The sequence below is a fragment of the Boeremia exigua genome, assembly GCF_020726555.1.
Source record: "Boeremia exigua strain MPI-SDFR-AT-0100 chromosome Unknown C7974scaffold_1, whole genome shotgun sequence".
Taxonomy (NCBI): Eukaryota; Fungi; Ascomycota; class Dothideomycetes; order Pleosporales; family Didymellaceae; genus Boeremia; species Boeremia exigua.
In genome coordinates this window covers 862,174-879,799 of record NW_025763518.1, presented here as the reverse complement: position 1 = coordinate 879,799, position 17,626 = coordinate 862,174, and the positions used below count along the sequence as shown (strand labels likewise).

The 17,626-nt window shown below is 52.3% G+C and overlaps 5 protein-coding genes across 5 annotated transcripts; 3 read left to right on the top strand and 2 right to left on the bottom strand.

Moving 5' to 3' along the window:
* Positions 1-970: 970 nt before the first annotated feature.
* On the top strand, positions 971-2,953 carry C7974DRAFT_301143 (uncharacterized protein; the record flags this gene model as incomplete). Its single annotated transcript, XM_046137834.1, has 2 exons — positions 971-1,380; positions 1,570-2,953. 2 exons carry the CDS (start codon positions 971-973, stop codon positions 2,951-2,953), a joined length of 1,794 nt encoding a protein of 597 aa, XP_046002542.1.
* Positions 2,954-5,088: 2,135 nt separating this feature from the next.
* C7974DRAFT_5540 (uncharacterized protein) lies at positions 5,089-6,961 on the top strand. Its single transcript, XM_046146845.1, has 3 exons — positions 5,089-5,580; positions 5,703-6,298; positions 6,349-6,961. The coding sequence occupies exons 1-3, from the start codon at positions 5,204-5,206 to the stop codon at positions 6,654-6,656; spliced, it is 1,281 nt and encodes a 426-aa protein (XP_046002541.1). The 5' UTR covers positions 5,089-5,203; the 3' UTR covers positions 6,657-6,961.
* A 1,389-nt stretch (positions 6,962-8,350) lies between these two features.
* Positions 8,351-10,116, bottom strand: C7974DRAFT_5551 (uncharacterized protein). The gene is made up of 2 exons (XM_046146847.1): positions 9,739-10,116; positions 8,351-9,670 (listed from the first exon to the last, which is right to left on the bottom strand). The coding sequence occupies exons 1-2, from the start codon at positions 9,800-9,802 to the stop codon at positions 8,418-8,420; spliced, it is 1,317 nt and encodes a 438-aa protein (XP_046002540.1). The 5' UTR covers positions 9,803-10,116; the 3' UTR covers positions 8,351-8,417.
* A 1,494-nt stretch (positions 10,117-11,610) lies between these two features.
* On the bottom strand, positions 11,611-13,265 carry C7974DRAFT_382224 (uncharacterized protein). The gene is made up of 3 exons (XM_046140659.1): positions 13,170-13,265; positions 12,747-13,105; positions 11,611-12,695 (listed from the first exon to the last, which is right to left on the bottom strand). Exons 2-3 carry the CDS (start codon positions 13,069-13,071, stop codon positions 11,755-11,757), a joined length of 1,266 nt encoding a protein of 421 aa, XP_046002539.1. The 5' UTR covers positions 13,072-13,105; positions 13,170-13,265; the 3' UTR covers positions 11,611-11,754.
* Positions 13,266-14,445: 1,180 nt separating this feature from the next.
* Positions 14,446-17,123, top strand: C7974DRAFT_438800 (kinase-like domain-containing protein; the record flags this gene model as incomplete). The annotated part of the gene is made up of 5 exons (XM_046145267.1): positions 14,446-14,611; positions 14,659-15,089; positions 15,139-15,449; positions 15,496-15,856; positions 15,909-17,123. 5 exons carry the CDS (start codon positions 14,446-14,448, stop codon positions 17,121-17,123), a joined length of 2,484 nt encoding a protein of 827 aa, XP_046002538.1.
* Positions 17,124-17,626: the final 503 nt, after the last annotated feature.

The following is a 17,626-nucleotide window of genomic DNA, read 5'->3' as shown; positions in this document are numbered from 1 at the left end:
TGAAGTGTGGGGATAGTAAATATTGGCAAATCGAAGAGAGAATCCTGAGGACTTTCGAGAATTGAGTCAAACATGTCTTAGTTTAACGTCCATCTGCAGTGTCACGCAGGCATGGTCATGAGGCAGAACGTTTTCATTGTGATCGAGTCTGCTGAGCTTGAGGAATCATCACACAGACTGTAGGGTAGACACAGAAGTATCCTTGTGCATGCGCTTTAAGTCAAGATGGGGTGGATTGTACACTAGCTTCAGTGTGTCGCCGGTGGTGTCGCGGTGGATGATGACGCCGATTCGCCAGTTGCATGGCTGACTTCGGACTTCGTCGACGTCAGGTCGATCAGACGTTGCGCTGCCATCTATTACTGACTTTTGAACCGGCTGTTGCTGTCCGCTTTCAGATTCGTGACGCTACTAAAGCTGTCCTCGTTCAGCCAGATCTTGGTTCGCAAGTGGCGAACCAGATGAATCATTCGGGAGTCGGTACGAAGTAGCACAGACCGACCTGAGTCTACGACGATCTCAACCCCACCGCCACCGAAGCTCTACTACCAAACGCACCCGCCACCCTCGCTGCTGCTGCAGTCTTGCTTCTCTCACTCGCATTGTCTTTCATAGGCTCACATATCTGTCTGAGACAGGGAGCTTCCAGTATCGACACGTTGATTCGATTATGCGCGTGCGACTCACACTACTGTTTCGAGCCAAGTTACAAGGTACGTTCGTGCCTGCGCCACTCCTGCCTGGGACATCAACCACGACACTTTGAGGACTTGCTATAGACGGCTGTTGCGCTGCTCTTAGGCTGTGCTTGAGCTCTCGCGCGTCTGTCGCTGCACTTTACTGCTGCGCTCACCACCTCTCCGACTCCTTGTTAATAGCTCTCAGTACTATACACAATCTAGCCTTCGACTGTCCCAAGATACGGCTACCCACAACTGCGATCCGCCAACCACGAACGACATAATAACCGATGCCTTCTTATCCTACCGCTAAAGGCTGGGACTTTGGCTCCGTCTTCGACCTCATCGATTCTTCAGACGTACACGATGTTGGCTCTCCCAAGCTCGAAACACGTACGCCTCCTGTCAGGCCAAGCCTCGCAGCTCCCGATGGAGGGATACGATTAGGCAGCTTTGTGAAGCTCTTTGAAGATCTTGGCATTGTAGATGATGCGCCACTGCCTCCACTGTCGCTGTCGCCATCAGACCCGGACTCCTCCGGTATAAGCAACGCTGGCGATGCGCTGTTGCCATCTCCACTTTTCGAACAAGACACAGATATCTCCGAGCCTACTGTAGATACCGAAGATATACCGCTTACGTTGACCAAGAAGCAACGCAAGCGAGCTCGTCAGCAGGCCGAGAAAGAACAAGAACAGAAGTTAGAAATACAGAAGCAACAAGCCCACAAACACCAAGCCAAGGGACCGTTTCGAGACGCCCAACGCAAACAGTTGCAGAAGCAATTAGAAAACGTGTTCAGCGCTAAGCCGGCTGCCGCTTCGTCCACAATAATTGCACCTCCGGAGCGTGCAGAGATCGAACAGACTCCCTCTAAGAAGCCTCGCAGCCGCTCTCCCTCCAAACGGATACCATCCGAATCACAACAGACTCCTTCAAAGAAGCCTCGCAGTCGCTCTCCCACCAAACGGATACCTCCCGAATCACCCACAAAGACGGTCTTGCCCGCGTCAATCCCTACGACATCTCGGCCTACATCTCCTGTGAAGCAGCTTCGAGCCCAATCTCGTTCCAACGTAGGGGCTAAGATCAGACCTGCAACTCCAGTTCCAGTGGTCGAGACATCGCAAGTCGCCTCCCCACAGAAGAAGGATCCGGAAACGCCGCCGCCGCCTGTCAAGTCACAGCGTCCCGCACCCATTCAGCGTGTGAGCTCCACTGCGCAGGTAGCAACACCACAGACGAAGTCTACGCAAGGCCAAACACAAACCGTCACACCCGCTCCCCTCGAGTATGGTGCAGGCCATGGCCTTGTACCGCGGACTGTCCGACCTGTTACTCTCCCACGATCGTCGCAGCCTGTTGTTGCACAGCCCACGACGCCAACACCGGCACCCGTTGCTACTGCTACACCTGCACGAAACTTTACTACTCCCTACAATGCACCTGACGCGATTACTGTCAGGCCTTCAGTCGAGCGACACATTCACTTCCATAACAAGCTTCTCCGGACTTTTCCCGAAGACGCAAAGTACATTGTGGCACCGAGGCAGTTGGTCAACGAGAAGACGTTGGCTGAAGGAATTCATATCTTTGTTGATGCGTCGAACATCATGATTGGATTCAAGGACATTCTACGCAAGTATGGCATACGCCAACACGAGATGGCTTTTGATAGCCTTGCTCTTCTCCTGGAGCGCCGTAGACCAGTTGCAAAGCGTGTATTTGCTGGTTCACACCGCGAGGCCAACCCTCTGCCGTCTATTAAGAAGCTTGTCGAGACGTCCAAGTCGGTTGGATATGAGAGTATCCTCCAAGAACAGGTTTTCATCAGCAGAGACGACTCAGAGAAGAAGAGATTCTTCGACGACGTCAAAAGGTTGGGCTGGCACAAGGCTCAACAATTACGTTCTGGCAGCGGCAGCGACTCTGAGACGGGTCCGTCGGTTCCGAAGACGCCCTCCGCCCCGAGATGGGTAGAGCAGGGCGTCGACGAGATTCTTCATTTGAAGATGTGCCAGAGCATAATTGACACCGATGTGCCGAGCACCATGGTTCTTGCGACGGGCGATGGCGCCGAGGCAGAGATGTCAGATGGCTTCCTTGCTCATGTTGAGCGTGCTTTGAAGCGCGGATGGAAGGTCGAGTTGATCAGTTGGAGACAGCAGACCAACGGCGGGTACAGGAATAAGAAGTTCAGGACTAAGTGGGGTGATCAGTTCAAGATCATTGAGCTGGACGAGTTCGTGGAGGACTTGATTCATACCGAGTAGGGATTGGGGCGACGGTGGTATGGTTCTACTGGCGAGTAGTCTTACAGCACGGCAGGCGTTTGGTTGTTTTCTCGCGATTTCTTTTAGGTGTCAGCATTTATGTTCTCAGCATAGCATTCAAATGGAGGCATCACGAATGGTGCTTGTCTCCAGTAATTTCATCACTAGCATCTTGCATCGCATCAGCATCTTGCATTCATATCCATATTCGTCACGTCAGCATCTTGCATTCACAGTCATCACATCGGCGTATTGCATACGCATCTATCGCATCGGGATATTGCAATCATATCAGCATGGAAACACCCACCTTTACTGTTCCTTCAATGTGCCACTGGCGGAAACGCCGATCCGGACCCGGCCATCTCGATGCATCGGCAAGTCTTCGTAAATTGCACATCTGCCGCGCAGCGGCAGAGCATGAGTTCGCATGGACGCACGCACCTCTCTGCGATCCAGTCGCGCTGCCCAGAACACGGGTGGAATACGCCGTACGGGCGAGTCTCGCCAACGTATTCCAACGTGTTCGTGAAACGAATCAAAGACAGGACAGGATACTGCTGCATGTCGCGAGTCTCGGGCCCCGCAGCACTGGCTGGCGCATGTGATAAGGCTGATTCGCTATTTTGGAGCGACAAGGCGTTGTTTGAGGCAGTTGTTGGGGCGCAGGGGTCTGGTTTGTGAGGCAGACAGCGGTTAGAGTTGGGGACTGGGGGTCGCTGTTGCACGGGGATAGGAGATGCTGTGGCTCAGGCACCGCTGCTACACACTCAAACTCTCGTGCTCTGTCTGTGTGATGCTAGAAGATTGGGTTTGCCAAGATAGTGTCAGGCAAGTCGAGGGGTAGCTAATTGCGATGTGCAGCGCGCTCAATACAGACTGTCTAGACCAGGCAGCGTTGTTGAAAATCTCGTGATTTCGATAAAAACTCTCGTGCACATTGGTACCGAAAGCGCGATGTTCGTGCGAGCTGCAGGACGGATTGCGGGTACCATCCTGCGGGTCGGACGAAAAACAGCGAGTCACGACAGGTGCATCTGTTGGGCGCGGAGCCGAAGGAAATTAAACTGGTGAAAGGTGAGGCTTTTGAGCGCCAAGAGGCCGGCGGACTGCGCGCTGGTTTGCTGGTTCTGCTGACCCTGTGGCTTGCTTACGGACAACGGCACGCGGATCGTGCGAGATGCCGACTGCAGCGCCTAATCTGACCACCGCGCAGACATTTTCGGGCTCCGGTGGTGAGTGCTTGCAGGGCATGATTGGCCAGCAGGGTTTGGCAGCAGGTTGGCGTGACGCAGAGCGGGCGGTTTGTCAGAAATGTTTGGAGCGAGTTTGCAAGTGACATTGTTTGGGGAGCTGCATGGTCGTTTCGTGTGCAGATGGGGCTGGGGCCGTGAGACGTGATTGCTGCGGCGACTGCGAGGCTGATGCTGACACAGCGTCACCGACAGCAAACGCAGGCATCCACGACCAGGCCTACCGCTGTCCAGGCAGCGTTGCTGCGACGATTGACGTAGGGAAGCCCTTTCACGCGTTGATGTCGGCGCGGTGTGGTGACGTCCATGCGAGCTAGGCGAGGCTAATGCAGCGGCGCATCACAGCTTTTTGCTCCGGCGAAAGCCTTTGGTTTGAGCGGTCTGGCAGGCTTGCTCGGATGCGGCTTCAGGCCAAACGCGGTGCGACGTTGAAACGTGAGCGCGATGGCTGTCACGGCGGCCGACGTCTCTCGCGTGAGCACTGGAATGCGCGGGCGCCTGTCAGCATCGGCTTTGTTGTGCTGTCGCGGCTGCGTTCAGGCAGCGTCCCAGCGCCCGCGGGCCAGCGCCGCAGCACCGCAGAGGCAGGGCATGCAGGCCTCGCAGCAGATTCGCAGCAAGGAACGTCTCTCGCACGACCGCGCCCGTCGCGTGGATGCCACTGCGTCAGGGAACGAGATTGAGCATTGGGCGCGCCATACCGCACGCCGTTAGCGCTCGCGCGCGACGCCAATTTTGACCCGGCCGCCGCAAGCCTCCTCAGCATCCGCCAGCTTCCATGGCCTGCCTCTAAAGCTGCGCTCTCCTGCTCCGCCGCTTGCCAGGCCTGCCGACCCTCGACCTCCAGTCCTCGCGCCCTCGACCCTCCCCTCCCACCCGCGCCCAGCACCCCTCGGTCGTGCCTGCCGCCTCGCCGCTGCCCTGCGCCGCCGATCCAAACACGCGCCCCCGTCCGCCATACTCCGCCAGCTGCATCTGCCACCACCACCCGCCCAGCATGCTCTCGCCGACAAAGGTCGCCGGCCTCTCGGCCTACATCCCCCACCGCGTGCGCCGGAAGTGGAGGGCCACCAAGTCGCGCATCCACAGCCGCCAGTCGGTGACGTCGTCCATCGCCTCGCTCGAGACCTCGTGGTCGCCGTCCGACACCATCAAGGCCCTGCGCACCCACCCATGGAGCATATACGACGCCCAGTATCTGTTCCTGGCCATCATCGCCATCTTCTCGCTGTCCGTCAGCGAGGCGCCCGGCCCCTTCGCCAAGACGTTCGCCGCGACGGCCCTGCTGTGCGGCGTGCTGATACCCGCCACGCGCCAGTTCCTGCTGCCATTGCTCCCTACGTTGACATGGCTGTTCCTATTCAATAGCTGCAAGTACGTCATTCCCTCATTTTCACCCTTGCTTTCGTCTGATCCTGGTTCGCTTGGCAACTTGGGAGTCGGATCAGGCGGCAACATTGGAATCCAGCGTGATTGATGCTAACATATACGCACAGATATGTTTCGCCCGAATACCGCCCTGCCATCTGGGTCCGCGTCCTCCCTGCCCTCGAGAACATCCTCTACGGCGCCAACCTCAGCAACATCATTTCTGCCCACCAGCACACCGTGCTCGATGTGCTCGCCTGGTTTCCCTACGGACTTGTCCACTACGTGTCCCCCGTCATTGTCTGCGGCTGCATGTTCATCTGGGGACCTCCTGGCACACTCCCGACCTTCGCCCGCGCATTCGGCTACATGAACATCACCGCCGTCCTCATCCAGATGGTGTTCCCCTGTTCGCCACCCTGGTACGAGAACACCTACGGTTTGGCACCGGCCAATTACTCGATCCACGGCGATGCTGCTGGATTGAAGGCTATGGATAGAATCCTTGGTTTCGACATGTATACGTCTGCGTTCCAGGCCTCCCCTGTGGTCTTTGGTGCATTCCCTTCTCTGCACTCTGGATGGGCAACTCTGGAGACACTGTTCATGGGACACGTCTTCCCCAAGCTGTTCCCCGTCTACGTGTTCTACACCATGTGGCTGTGGTGGTCGACCATGTACCTGCAGCACCACTACGCCGTTGATCTGGTTGCTGGCAGTCTTCGTAAGTTCACCTGGCATAAACCCGCATGAATACACCTAACTCATTAATAGTCGCCGGTATCTGCTACTTCTTCGGCCGCGCCAACTTCCTTCCCCGCGTCCAGCCCGACAAGGAGTTCCGCTGGGACTACGATTACGTCGAGATTGGCGACCCCAAGGACGGCACTGGCTACAGCATGCTGGACATCTACGAGGAGTTCCAGCCTCATTCCGACTCCGACGACTGGGCCAGTGGTTCTTCCTCGTCCTTCTCGACTGGCGGCCGCAGCCCCATGGGTGCACACTCACCTACTGATGACTCCCAGAGTCTTTGGGATGGCGACACAGTTGCGTCCGACACAGAGTCCTCGAAGCACTGAGCAACTCAGGAGGTCCTCACATATCTCACCCGCCCTCCACACATTCCTACGATCGCCCACCGCCTCCTCCCAGTGACGGCCTTCACGATTTATGCATAAACATGGAGTTTTATTTCTGCTAGCATTTCAGCGACACCATCGGTTGAACCACATAGCGTAGACCTCGGGGGTCATCACCGCATCTGCGCATCATGGCAGATTGCATGTATCGCACCTTTTGCATCCGGACAACCCCACAGCAAATTATTTTATTTCGCTGTGGATGATCCTTAGCTTTTAAGCTGTTTTAGTACCATTTTTACCCCTCTTGTTGAAGAGATGGGGAACACGATACCCAAGTCGGTCGCTATCTATACAAAGAGTATGAGCGGGAGGCTTTGTACTTGTACACATTCGCTTCAGCTCCAGCCGCCGGATTCAGATTCTTTGGACGGCTGGGGCTGTACAGGGGGTTATGAAGTTGAGAGGAAGATGGGATTTATGTTACATGTCAGAAGATGGAGGATGAAACGTGCGAGGGACGCGTAGATCAGATGGGCCTTTTGCATGAAGGGTCTGGTTGAAGTCCCGGCATGGTAATCATTATTAGTGTAATGCTTAATGGAATGACATGGTCACGACCCTACCTCAACGATTATTATTATCAGCTCATCTTGATCCGGACTCCTGTTCCTCGGGACATCTGTATGCTGTTCATGCTTCTTGTGCCGAGTCACGGTATCTCGCCTCCATCCAACCCCTCACGTTGCAGAATAAACGGCGGACTGAGGATGTGAGCCAGGATGATGAAGCCAGCGATGACCAAGAGCGTGGCGAAGATCGTCATGGTTAGATGGAAGCTGGGGGAAGCCAGTCCTTAAGGTTGCTGTCAGTTCAGGTAGGTGAGAAATGAGGATAAGAGTGAAGAAGAGGTGAAGAAAGGGTGTGTATTTATGGGAGCAGGAACAGTAGCGATCGCCCAGGCAGGACTTCGTGCCTTTCAATTCACCGTCAGCAAGTAGCGCAAAGACCCAGTCTTCGCTCGCTGCAGCCTCAGCCAAATGTGTGCTTTCAAGAATGTTGCGATTGCTCGACAAGAAGAGGATTCTGATTCGTCGTCTTCATATGCTAGATCCCAGGTGCTAAGCCTGCGTCACAGGCTGAAGTGCGCAATGTAGCTCAAGTAAAATCATGTCCACTGGGCCACTTGCCCTAACGTAAACCAGCACTAGGTGCCCCCAGATTCCGTGCAATAAACCATGTCTTATGAAAACAAACAAGTGCTGTAGTACAAGCGCGCATACGTGCCTTTGCCCCGATTGAGATGCCTCAGGAAGGCAATGCTACAGAGTGACGAAAGCCACGCGAATTCTTTCGTAGAGACAGGCGACGCAGACGCATGGCAAATGAGACGCACCGAAGGCATATATGCGAGCCATGTCCTAACATACAGCTGGACTCGAAACATGAAGAGCGGCAACAAAGCTCTTGCCCAGGACGTTGTGGTAACTAGTCTCCAACACGAAGCTGACGCTTTGCAATATAGAAGACAGTGCGGTCTACTCAGTGGTGATGCAGTACTCATCATACGTAACCACGGGCACAGATGTCGCTTTGGTGATTGTGGCACGTCTCGCCACATGGTCTAACGACAATACGTTGCGAGCAAAGTGGAGTCATCATCGCGACTCTGAATTGCAGCGCTTGGTTCCCGAAAGGCATCGAAGTGGTATAGCATGATCGATCATGACTGTAAGATTACTCTAAGCTTCTTGGTTGCGCTCACGGTAGTTCGAATCTCCCCACCGGGCTCTGCGGCGCAAGTTTCTGATCTCTGTAAGTCGGTTTTTCGAACTCCAATTCCTGCAAAGCGCGACTGTCGAGCTCCGTCACTGGTCCCGGCCCTTGCAGCTCATGCGTTATGTTTCCTTCTCCGAGCTCGTAGCGCAGGCCCGACGCAGTCAACTCTTCGCCCAGCGTCGAGGTACTCAGCGTCTTCATTTCTCCAGATGGGGTGGATGTCTGCCGTGTTTGCTGGGCTCGACTGTTTCGTGATCGCCGACGGAAATACAGGAATGCTATTGTTGTCAAAATCGCGCTGATCAGGACAACCATGCCCACTGCGATGCCAATGATAGTACCAGTGGGTAGATCTGAACCACTATTGTCCTTATTGTCTCCACTCAATGTGACGCTCGGAGCGGCTGCTGTGTTTGATGGAGATACCGATGCTGTAGACGAAGCGAGTGGTTCCGTGTCGTTCGCCGTGCAGTCGTAATGCCCGTATAGCCTGTTCTGGACGCTGAGCCAGTTGCAGAAAGCGAGGATATTATCACTCGATTCTGCCCTGAGCGCACCATTGATGGAGTTTAACTGAGGCATTGTGATATTTGAGAATGGCCCGCTTAGTCTGACGTAGCCATCAATGGTTTCGAGCTTGTCAAAGTTCAGTGCTCGATCGCTGTTACCATTGAGGGTAAGACTGCCATAGATCCCGGTGATCTGCGAGAAATCCAGATTGGTCAACACTCTGTTGATTGAAAACTGGTAGGAACTACCGGCGCTAATCTTGTCGTACGGAAGCGTGAAATCGGTAAGCTTCATGTTGGCAGCGATGGTTAAGGCTGATGCTACAGGCCACTTCAACCATTCAATCTTCTCAAGGGCAGTATTGGTGATGCTGACTTCGCTGACGTCGCGCTTCAGAGGTCCATTGGCAATGTCGCACCCCTTCAGAGAAGTGAGCCCCGTGAAGTCCAGCTTCGAGAAATTGGTCAGCGCGGGCAACGTCAGAGTCGTCAGCTTGGGAAGGTTACTCAGAGTCAATGTCGTAATTGACTCGAGTGTTGTGGACGAGATCGACAGCACAGCGTCTGAATCGACTATCTTGATGGTCCCCGTAACTGTTTTTAGGCCATTGAGTGTGATATCCCCCATTCCCTTCCCTGCGAACGAAACGTTTCCGGTGAAGGTCGTGCATTGATTGAGTGCAGTGACATCGGCAGAGCTTTTGATCTCGAAGGAGCCTGCACAATCTATGAGTGCAATCTAGGTCAGCATGCAGTGCGAATGGCGAGTCGCAATAGGGTGTACAGTAACATACCAGCAGCTCCGGCGCCTGCGCACAAACATAAGAAAAGAGGGAACCATTGTGCAACGAGTCTCATGTTACAGCTCGGTGATCGTAAAGCGACATGCGGATTATCCCATTACAAGCACACAATAAGAAGTGGCTGAACGAGTGGCAGCTGCGACAACAGCAGGTGGAGTAAAGGATCGAGGAGGCGGGAGTCGGAGCAAACTGCAGTCGACCCTCATGGGGCCGCAAACTACCGAAGCCTCCAACCACGAGCGACCCACGACGCGTGGTGTCGACACTGCGATTGTCGCACGGACTCCTGTACGATCGTTGGTGTTCGTATTCGCGGACTTGTCCAACCAGAACTCTGCGTGTTGTTGATGGATCTACAAATACGACGCTGTCGGTCACGCCGTTCTGGGGTAACGCTGCTTCAGGTGGTCCTCCATTTCGGTCCTTAAATGCAGCCCGGCACCAACAAACCGTCAATAGGGGCACCGACATAAAATCAACGCTCGTCATGGCTCCAACCTTGTATAAAAATGGAGTCTTAACACCCACCTGACGTGAATCTCCAGGTGAACGACAGTTGCTACTAAATTTTTAGGCGAACCATTGCACGGTACAACTTGGGTACTAGTGGAGAGCTGACCGCAGCTGTGCACGACGAAGCCTGCCCACGACACAAGGCACACATCCATAGCTTGGCTACAGCACAACTAATAAAATTCATATCGGGAAGGGTGAAGCATTACGAAGCTGTACCGACCTTGTCCCGAGCGAGACCGCATGCCACATACATCTTCTCCTTTTACACACACATAAAACCTTCGCAGATTTCGTCACTCAATCCACAGATCCTTTCCGAAGAATCCAACCGAGATGAAACACCACGCTATACTGATGGGCTGTGGACGACTGCTGAGAGCATTATAAACACCTCGACACTAGCTGCTAACCAAACATCAAATTTGATTCGCTGCAGCAGCAGTTTATGGGAAACCTGGTTTCGCATGCAGCACCAAATTAAATTCTCACATCGCAGTCACCTGTAATGAATGCTGCTGTGGTTGCAGTGCCGATTCAACCAGTACGCGCGGCATGCAGAAGCAGTCTTGTCAAGATTCTGACAAAGTGTCCCCTCCACCGGATCGGGACGGAGCAAGACCTGACCGTCTCGACTCGACACAGCAAAGTCATTCCTGGTTAAATAAACGCGGATTTGAGCGCCTCCCCACACCGGGTTCTGCGGATACAAGCCTCGTGGCATGGGAGGTCCCGCAGGGACCCGTCGTGGGATCAGGCCGCAAGCATCAGTCTTCGCAAATTGAAGTCGATCAAGTGCTCGGCCCAACGACAGCAATTGAGCAAACATCCCGTAGGGAGAGGTAGATGTTGTAGACCGCTGCGTGGCTGTGATGAGGGCTTGCTACGTATTTTATATATGTTTGCGTTGGACCTCAAGGGACTGCACTCAAGCACGTTCGAGTTGCCATCCGCACAGCTGCAATGCAAGAAACGGAGGAGTAACAACATCAACATGTAGCTTTCTTGGTAGTGCAGTTGCGCTTGAGTGGAGGCATTCAGTCATAATTTGGAAGCCTATTAGCTGTGCTATGGACATTGTTGAAGTAGTGTTTAGCGAGTTTTCAAGTGAAGCTGCCTCTTTCCAGCCCTCGATCGCACTCTATTGGATCGCTTGTAATATCCTCATATTCATTTCCTTACCTGTATGCGATTCCACAGAGGCGGGACGCACCGTCCCCAGACGCATCGGACCAGCCCAGCATAGCATCAGGCAAGAAGAGTAATGTCATCTCAACTATTTATCATTGAAGTATGTGCCCGAATGGAGTCATTTTGCTCAAGTTCAACTGCTCATTCATTGTAACAAAGGTGAGATGTGTCCTACATGAGGGTCGAGTTGTACTTGGGTGCAATGAGCACTATTGTTCTTGAATTTGATACAGCTAGCTAGCCCCAGGATGACATGCATACAAGATCCTGTAGTCTTCCACCTGCCTTAAATGTGCTAATCCCTTAGGTCATGTTCTTCAACAGATAAGACAGACCCGCCCACATCTCCTCACCGCTAGGCAGAATCTGGTTTGCGGGCAGGACAAAGCCGTAGTTTCCTGTGTCGCGGAGCTCAACGGTCATCGAGTATTTCGCTCCCGCATTCTCAAGTGCGTAATCGACACTGTCACCGCTGACCTGGTAGATGGTGTTGCAGATAGGGCCACCTGTGAACGTTGTGCCGTGGACAGCCTTGACAGCTGCGATAGCGCCCTTGGTCAGGCTAGCGTATGAGGCGGAGTTGGGCAGAGTGCCGGAGCAAGTGTAGCCGTACGGGTACATCCAGAGCTGAGAGTAGGAGTGGATGTCCATGTAAAGCTGAATACCCTTGCCCGCAGCTAAGGAATCGAGCTGGGCCTTCAATGCCTTGGTCTCAACACCGTCGCCGGAGGAAGGACCTTTGTAGTCTTCAGCGCAGGGTGAGGTGCTTGCTCCTTGAGCCTGGCTCCAGGACTTGTGAGGCCAGTTTCGGTTGATGTCGCGACCGATGCAGCTAGCAGTTGGCGTAGTTTGACGGTTCTTGCGCCACAGACGGTTGCTGTTCTGCGAGAAATAGAAACCATCTGGGTTGACGACAGGGAAGATATAGAAGTCGTACTTGTTCTTGAAAGCGGCAGTGGTGGCGTCCGTGGAGGTCAGCAATTGGTAGGCAGCATACTCGTTGACCATGGTGGTGATCCACTCTCGCGCGTGCACAGTGCTGTGCCAGACAACAGCCTTCTGAGAACCCTTACCTCCGCTACCCCAGATATGGATTCCCTTGATATCTCGTCCCTCGAGCGACTTGCCTGCCGAGATGACTTCGGAATTAGATGGGTATGCAGCAGCAAGATCGCTGATCCATTGGTAGTGGTCAGCGAGGGAGTGGTACGAGTTGAACCATGTCGCGCTGGGCACTGCGCCAGCTGAGATATTTGTTTAGTGACGCTCGATATAAGAGTTTCCAAATTACTCACCAGCATAGACAGAGAAGGTGGTCTCGTTTGTGATAGATGCACCTAGGTTCTCGTGCATAACCTTAGTCTCAAAGCCCTTCGTAGCAGCCTTGAATGCTGAAAGCTGCTCGGGTGCGACCGAGACATCGACGACGTCGCCGGACGATGGCTTGCCTTTCCACACATCGAGCTGCAGCTTGTTCACCACCTCTTGAAACTTGGCTGTGTTGGAGGGCCCATTGATACGGAAGACCTTCCAGTCATCGTAATTGATTGTTTGCTTGTTCGAAACAGATGCAGCGGAGACTAGCCCCAGAGAGGCGAGGGTAATGCCGAGAAGCTTCATGTTGTAGAGGACCTGGGCTGTTCAAGAAGAGAAGCTGGTGAGGACAATGATGGTCACTCCAAGACCTGCCTTATATATGACTTGAAAACCACACTCACCGTTTCCATCGTGCCCCAGCTTCATACGTCGAACATAGTGCTTCCATCGCACCTGCCACACTGGACTTGAGTGCCGCCGGCACCAAGGCTGTGCCAGGAAGCTCAGAAGCCCATTGTCTTGGTATTGCAGCTCTTTAATATATCATCCTATGATAAGGCGGCATCTAGAAGGCCAACCTTGCAGGATTGCGGTGATCTGCCGGGGTATGTAATGGTGTGCGCCAGGAGCTGCTCCGGATCAGGCACGAGCTTGAGCTAGATAAGATTAATCAAGCATTAAGGCGTTCTGACTGGTCACGCGTGGGCTTAGTTGCGTTTCAACATGCATCGGTTTGGTGCTTCCAGGAAATCCTGTTGACGAGGAAAGCGCGGGGTTGGACAGCCGACCTTCCACTTGTAGCTTGGGCGTGACGGCGATGCGCCTTCTGATTAGGGAAGGAAGACATCGGGTTCTAGTCACAACTGAACGATCACATGATGAACAAGGATATTATGTTTATCAAATTAGGGTAGGTACATGATTGGAGGGCTTGATGATCGTTGCCCAGCCAGCGCAAGTCACTAGCGTCCATTATCTGCTACGAAATCATGATCTCTCACTGACGAAGTGTGTTCGAACGAACGTACAAAGGTTTTGAATGTGGGCAAAACGTCTCAATTCATAATTGAAAAAGTTGCCTAGTCCGAAAACAAATCCGTTCTTGTCGTAACCGCAATCCTATACAACCAGCGGGATCATCCAAGTAAAGAGCCCAGCGGAGACGCAAATAAGAAGCTATCATCCACAATGCAGCTGTCGAAGGCTAGTGCACCTAGGCACACCCGATCAACCACTTGTCAAAACGCAGTGACTCTCTTTGTTAGAAAGAGGGTATACACTTCAAATAAGTGTGATCTAATTGCAGATCTGGTCTGCGATAAACTGAGATGGATGATAGATCAGTGCCAAGTGGCTGATCGGATGTGCATGCATGTGCTTCGGTACAGTACAAAGAAATTCGAACCCTTTGTAAATCTTTGTCACAACAGGACCGAGTAGACAATGCAACTAGAGGCGAAGTGTACACTCGAACAACCATTTGCAATACTCCGGTCATAAAGCCCAACGACACCGAAAGCCCTACTGAACGAAACGACTCTACCTCAAAGGCAGGATCTTTGATTACCATGCTTCTTCGCATTGTCTTTGTTCAGCCGGCCTCGAGTGCATACATATGCATCGAGTCGGTTGGTTTGAAAATGTAGAACGATAACAGCAGCCTACTGCAGGATCAAGATGGCACTCGCAGCACGTCCTAACGTTATTGTGATTGATGATCGAACCATTTACCATAGCCTGGATGCGATCGACCAGGCACTTTTTGATGGATTGGAGTCTAACCCTCAAAGGAAAAAGTTCTGTGAGATGATCCATCGTTGGCGTGAAGGAATTCAGACAAATCGTATGTCAGCCACGTATTCCAGAAAGACACAACTGACCGACTCTCAGCTGAGATGGCCCCAGCTAATGGCCAAGCCATCGCAACGAAATGGAGGCTCAGTGGCTGTAAGCTGAAAAAGCTACGAAGAATCGCCATGCCTGCTGTCCAGGCACTGCCACCACCTGTCGATAATACAGGACCTCCTCCTATCTTGCCGGTAGGGCATATTTCAACCAGGCACGTCAGGACCGTTCCATTGCAGAGTCCATTAGCAGAGTTATCACCAAGATTCACATGTCAGAGTGACAAGTATGAGAACGTTTCGCTATCACCTACGAAAGGACAAGTAGAGTTCATCGCAGCTGATCTCGATGTACCTTGGAAGTTCGCAGATGTGCTAAGCCAGCAAGATCCGATGACAGTCGATAGAGTTCCATTGGCTCCGCCGACATCCGTATGTCTATTTGTGCGCACAGACGAGGATGATCGAATCGAGGAGGTGAGTCGTAAATGCGAAGTGTATGTCTAGTTACTCATTCAATATACAGCACCTCGCAGTCAAATGTCTTGAGTTGAACGAGCTTGCTAGTGATAGTAATGAAAGACTGGATCGGAAGGACGTCGATGCCGCTGTTCAACGTGAAATCGCTGCGCTGGAACTGGTCAGATCAACACAGTGTAGCCATGTCAGCAATTATCGTGGGCACAGTGTACGCGAATTCGACAGTCACTGTATCAGGCCTGGTGACAATGACACACAGATGTGGACATACCATCGAAAGACTGTCCACCTCTATCAAGATTTTGCCGGCCATGGTGACCTAAAACAACTCATCAACCACCACAGGAAGACAAAAAGGTAAGGCGTGCTGAACCCTCACAGCCACATTACCTAACAGCAACAGACCCATTAACGAGCACTTCATATGGTACACTCTTCGTGAGCTAACTGAAGCTTTGATTGCACTAAACAAAGGACCTGGCCACTGCTCGAAACCACACAACCCTGCAGTTGGGCTCCCCGATCCCGATGAGTATGGTTCCGTACTTACAGAGTCTTGGACACCAATTCTACACCTAGACATAAAGACGGGTAATGTTCTCTTGGAGACGAACAATGCTGAATATCCAGCTTATCCAAAGCCAGTACTGGCAGATTTTGGCTTGTCTTGTCCCGCAACTGAAGAAGTCATTGATTTGAACCACACTGACAACACACCTAAGCATATGGCAAGGTTTGCAGGAACAGACGGATGGAAACCTCCAGTAAGTTGTTCATTGACAGAAACTTGGCAACTTGCAGCACTAATTCAGGTAGGAACGTAACGAACACGCTCTTATCTATAACCCCAGGACCGGTGAGCATATGATCGATTCCGAATATGAGCCTTTCAAATGGCAGCTATCAGAAAGGACCGATGTTTGGGCGCTAGGTCTCATTGTGCACAAGATGATGTACTCGCATCGCACGGACGAAATAACGAGCCCAAACTCGCGCCACACGGTAGCTGTAGGCACGTACACCCTGAGTCAGGAGAGTGATTGGAACGATCTTTTGCGAGATCGTAGTATTGAGGAGCACGAGAGTCATTTCGATGTCTCTACAGCGAACATAAGCGATCTCCCTGATGTGTATGGTGTAAGGTTATGTCTCCTTGCTGCGCAGTGTCTGCGACACAATATGGAAGCTCGACCAGGTCTTGAGCAGTTGCTGAGTATATGCCAGCAGGAGCTTACGCGCCTCGACAATCTATCTGGCTTTACTGCTGGCAAACGGAAGCGAAATGCTGACGACGATGACGACGACGACGACGAATACACTGTCCTTGTTGGTAACGCTCCCAAGTCCAACAATCATACGATTGGCGAGACCTATCAACCCAAGCGTCCTCGCATAGAAATCGATCTTCAGGTTGACCATGAGGCTCGATCTGATTACATCGCCCTCATCGATGCTTGGTCAAACATGGCACAACCACCACTTGCTAGCCAAGCCGCACTTATAAAAGCGATTGATCTGCACATGCTAGATAAAGAAGGTGTTTACAACATTAGCGGAGAATCTGACGATGGTACTAGCGGAGATTTTAAGGAAAATATCACATGGGCTACTAAGCACTTGGTCAGTTGCCTTCGCAAACGTAGCACCCCAGAACGTGGCGCTTATATTCTCACCGGAGATTACATCGACGAACATAGTCTTATTTCGATCGAATATGCGTTTGATCGTGCATTTAAGGTCAAAATTCTGGACGACTTACTCTCTCTAAAGGATACTATCTTTGAAAACGAGTCTTTTCGGGAACAAGAAGGAGGTCAAGATGCTATAGATGCATTGTGGAATGCGGTTGATTGGGGCCTAATGATGCTGAAGTACACGGTCACTGATTACGTTTACGACGCTGAGGGCAAATTGTCTGGTGGTGAACCTGCCGAGCCCCGAGAACCGAGGATGATGAACCAATCGGCTCTGCATAAGGGCATTCATGATTGGATTTTTGTCCGGCCAACGGGTGCGTTTTACAAAACTTGATAACCTGCTCATCAAGTGTGCTTCGCAGAAGGCTCCACGTAGCCTCCTTCTTGATATCACGATACACATCTACGGTATATGACTGTTGAAAATAAGATGTGATCCTTCTCGCAGAGTAAGATCAATATGTTGTTACCATGACTTTCTGCCTACTGGCATTTTTGTATCGATAGGATCTGAACCATCTTTACCGCAGATAAGAAGTCGCAGGACTACCTACGACACATTCATGTACCTACGCACTTGAAGGAAGTACTTCCATCATAATCGTACAGCTTGTCGCCTGTAATAAGACTCTGTTTAATCCTACAAAAGTGCTGGTTGGGGTGTCTGCCTAATTGATTGTTTCCTCCCCCTTCATTGCAGTTCTAAGCCACAACCGCATGTCAGCTCAACGTCTTATGCCGGCAATACTCAATGTTTAAGCCCGGGTCCTTTTGTCACACGCAAGAGGCGCTGCAGCCACAGACGCACACGGCCAAGCCACTCGAGTCACTTGCCGA

Bases quoted from the DNA above. Each gene is read 5' to 3' on its own strand.
- C7974DRAFT_5540 (XM_046146845.1), top strand. From the start codon at position 5,204: ATGCTCTCGCCGACAAAGGTCGCCGGCCTCTCGGCCTACATCCCCCAC. The intron at 5,581-5,702 runs GTACGTCATTCC...ATATACGCACAG, and splicing joins TTCCTATTCAATAGCTGCAA to ATATGTTTCGCCCGAATACC. The intron at 6,299-6,348 runs GTAAGTTCACCT...ACTCATTAATAG, and splicing joins TCTGGTTGCTGGCAGTCTTC to TCGCCGGTATCTGCTACTTC.
- C7974DRAFT_382224 (XM_046140659.1), bottom strand. From the start codon at position 13,071: ATGAAGCTTCTCGGCATTACCCTCGCCTCTCTGGGGCTAGTCTCCGCT. The intron at 12,696-12,746 runs GTGAGTAATTTG...CAAATATCTCAG, and splicing joins CACCTTCTCTGTCTATGCTG to CTGGCGCAGTGCCCAGCGCG.
- C7974DRAFT_5551 (XM_046146847.1), bottom strand. From the start codon at position 9,802: ATGAGACTCGTTGCACAATGGTTCCCTCTTTTCTTATGTTTGTGCGCA. The intron at 9,671-9,738 runs GTATGTTACTGT...TTGCACTCATAG, and splicing joins CGCAGGCGCCGGAGCTGCTG to ATTGTGCAGGCTCCTTCGAG.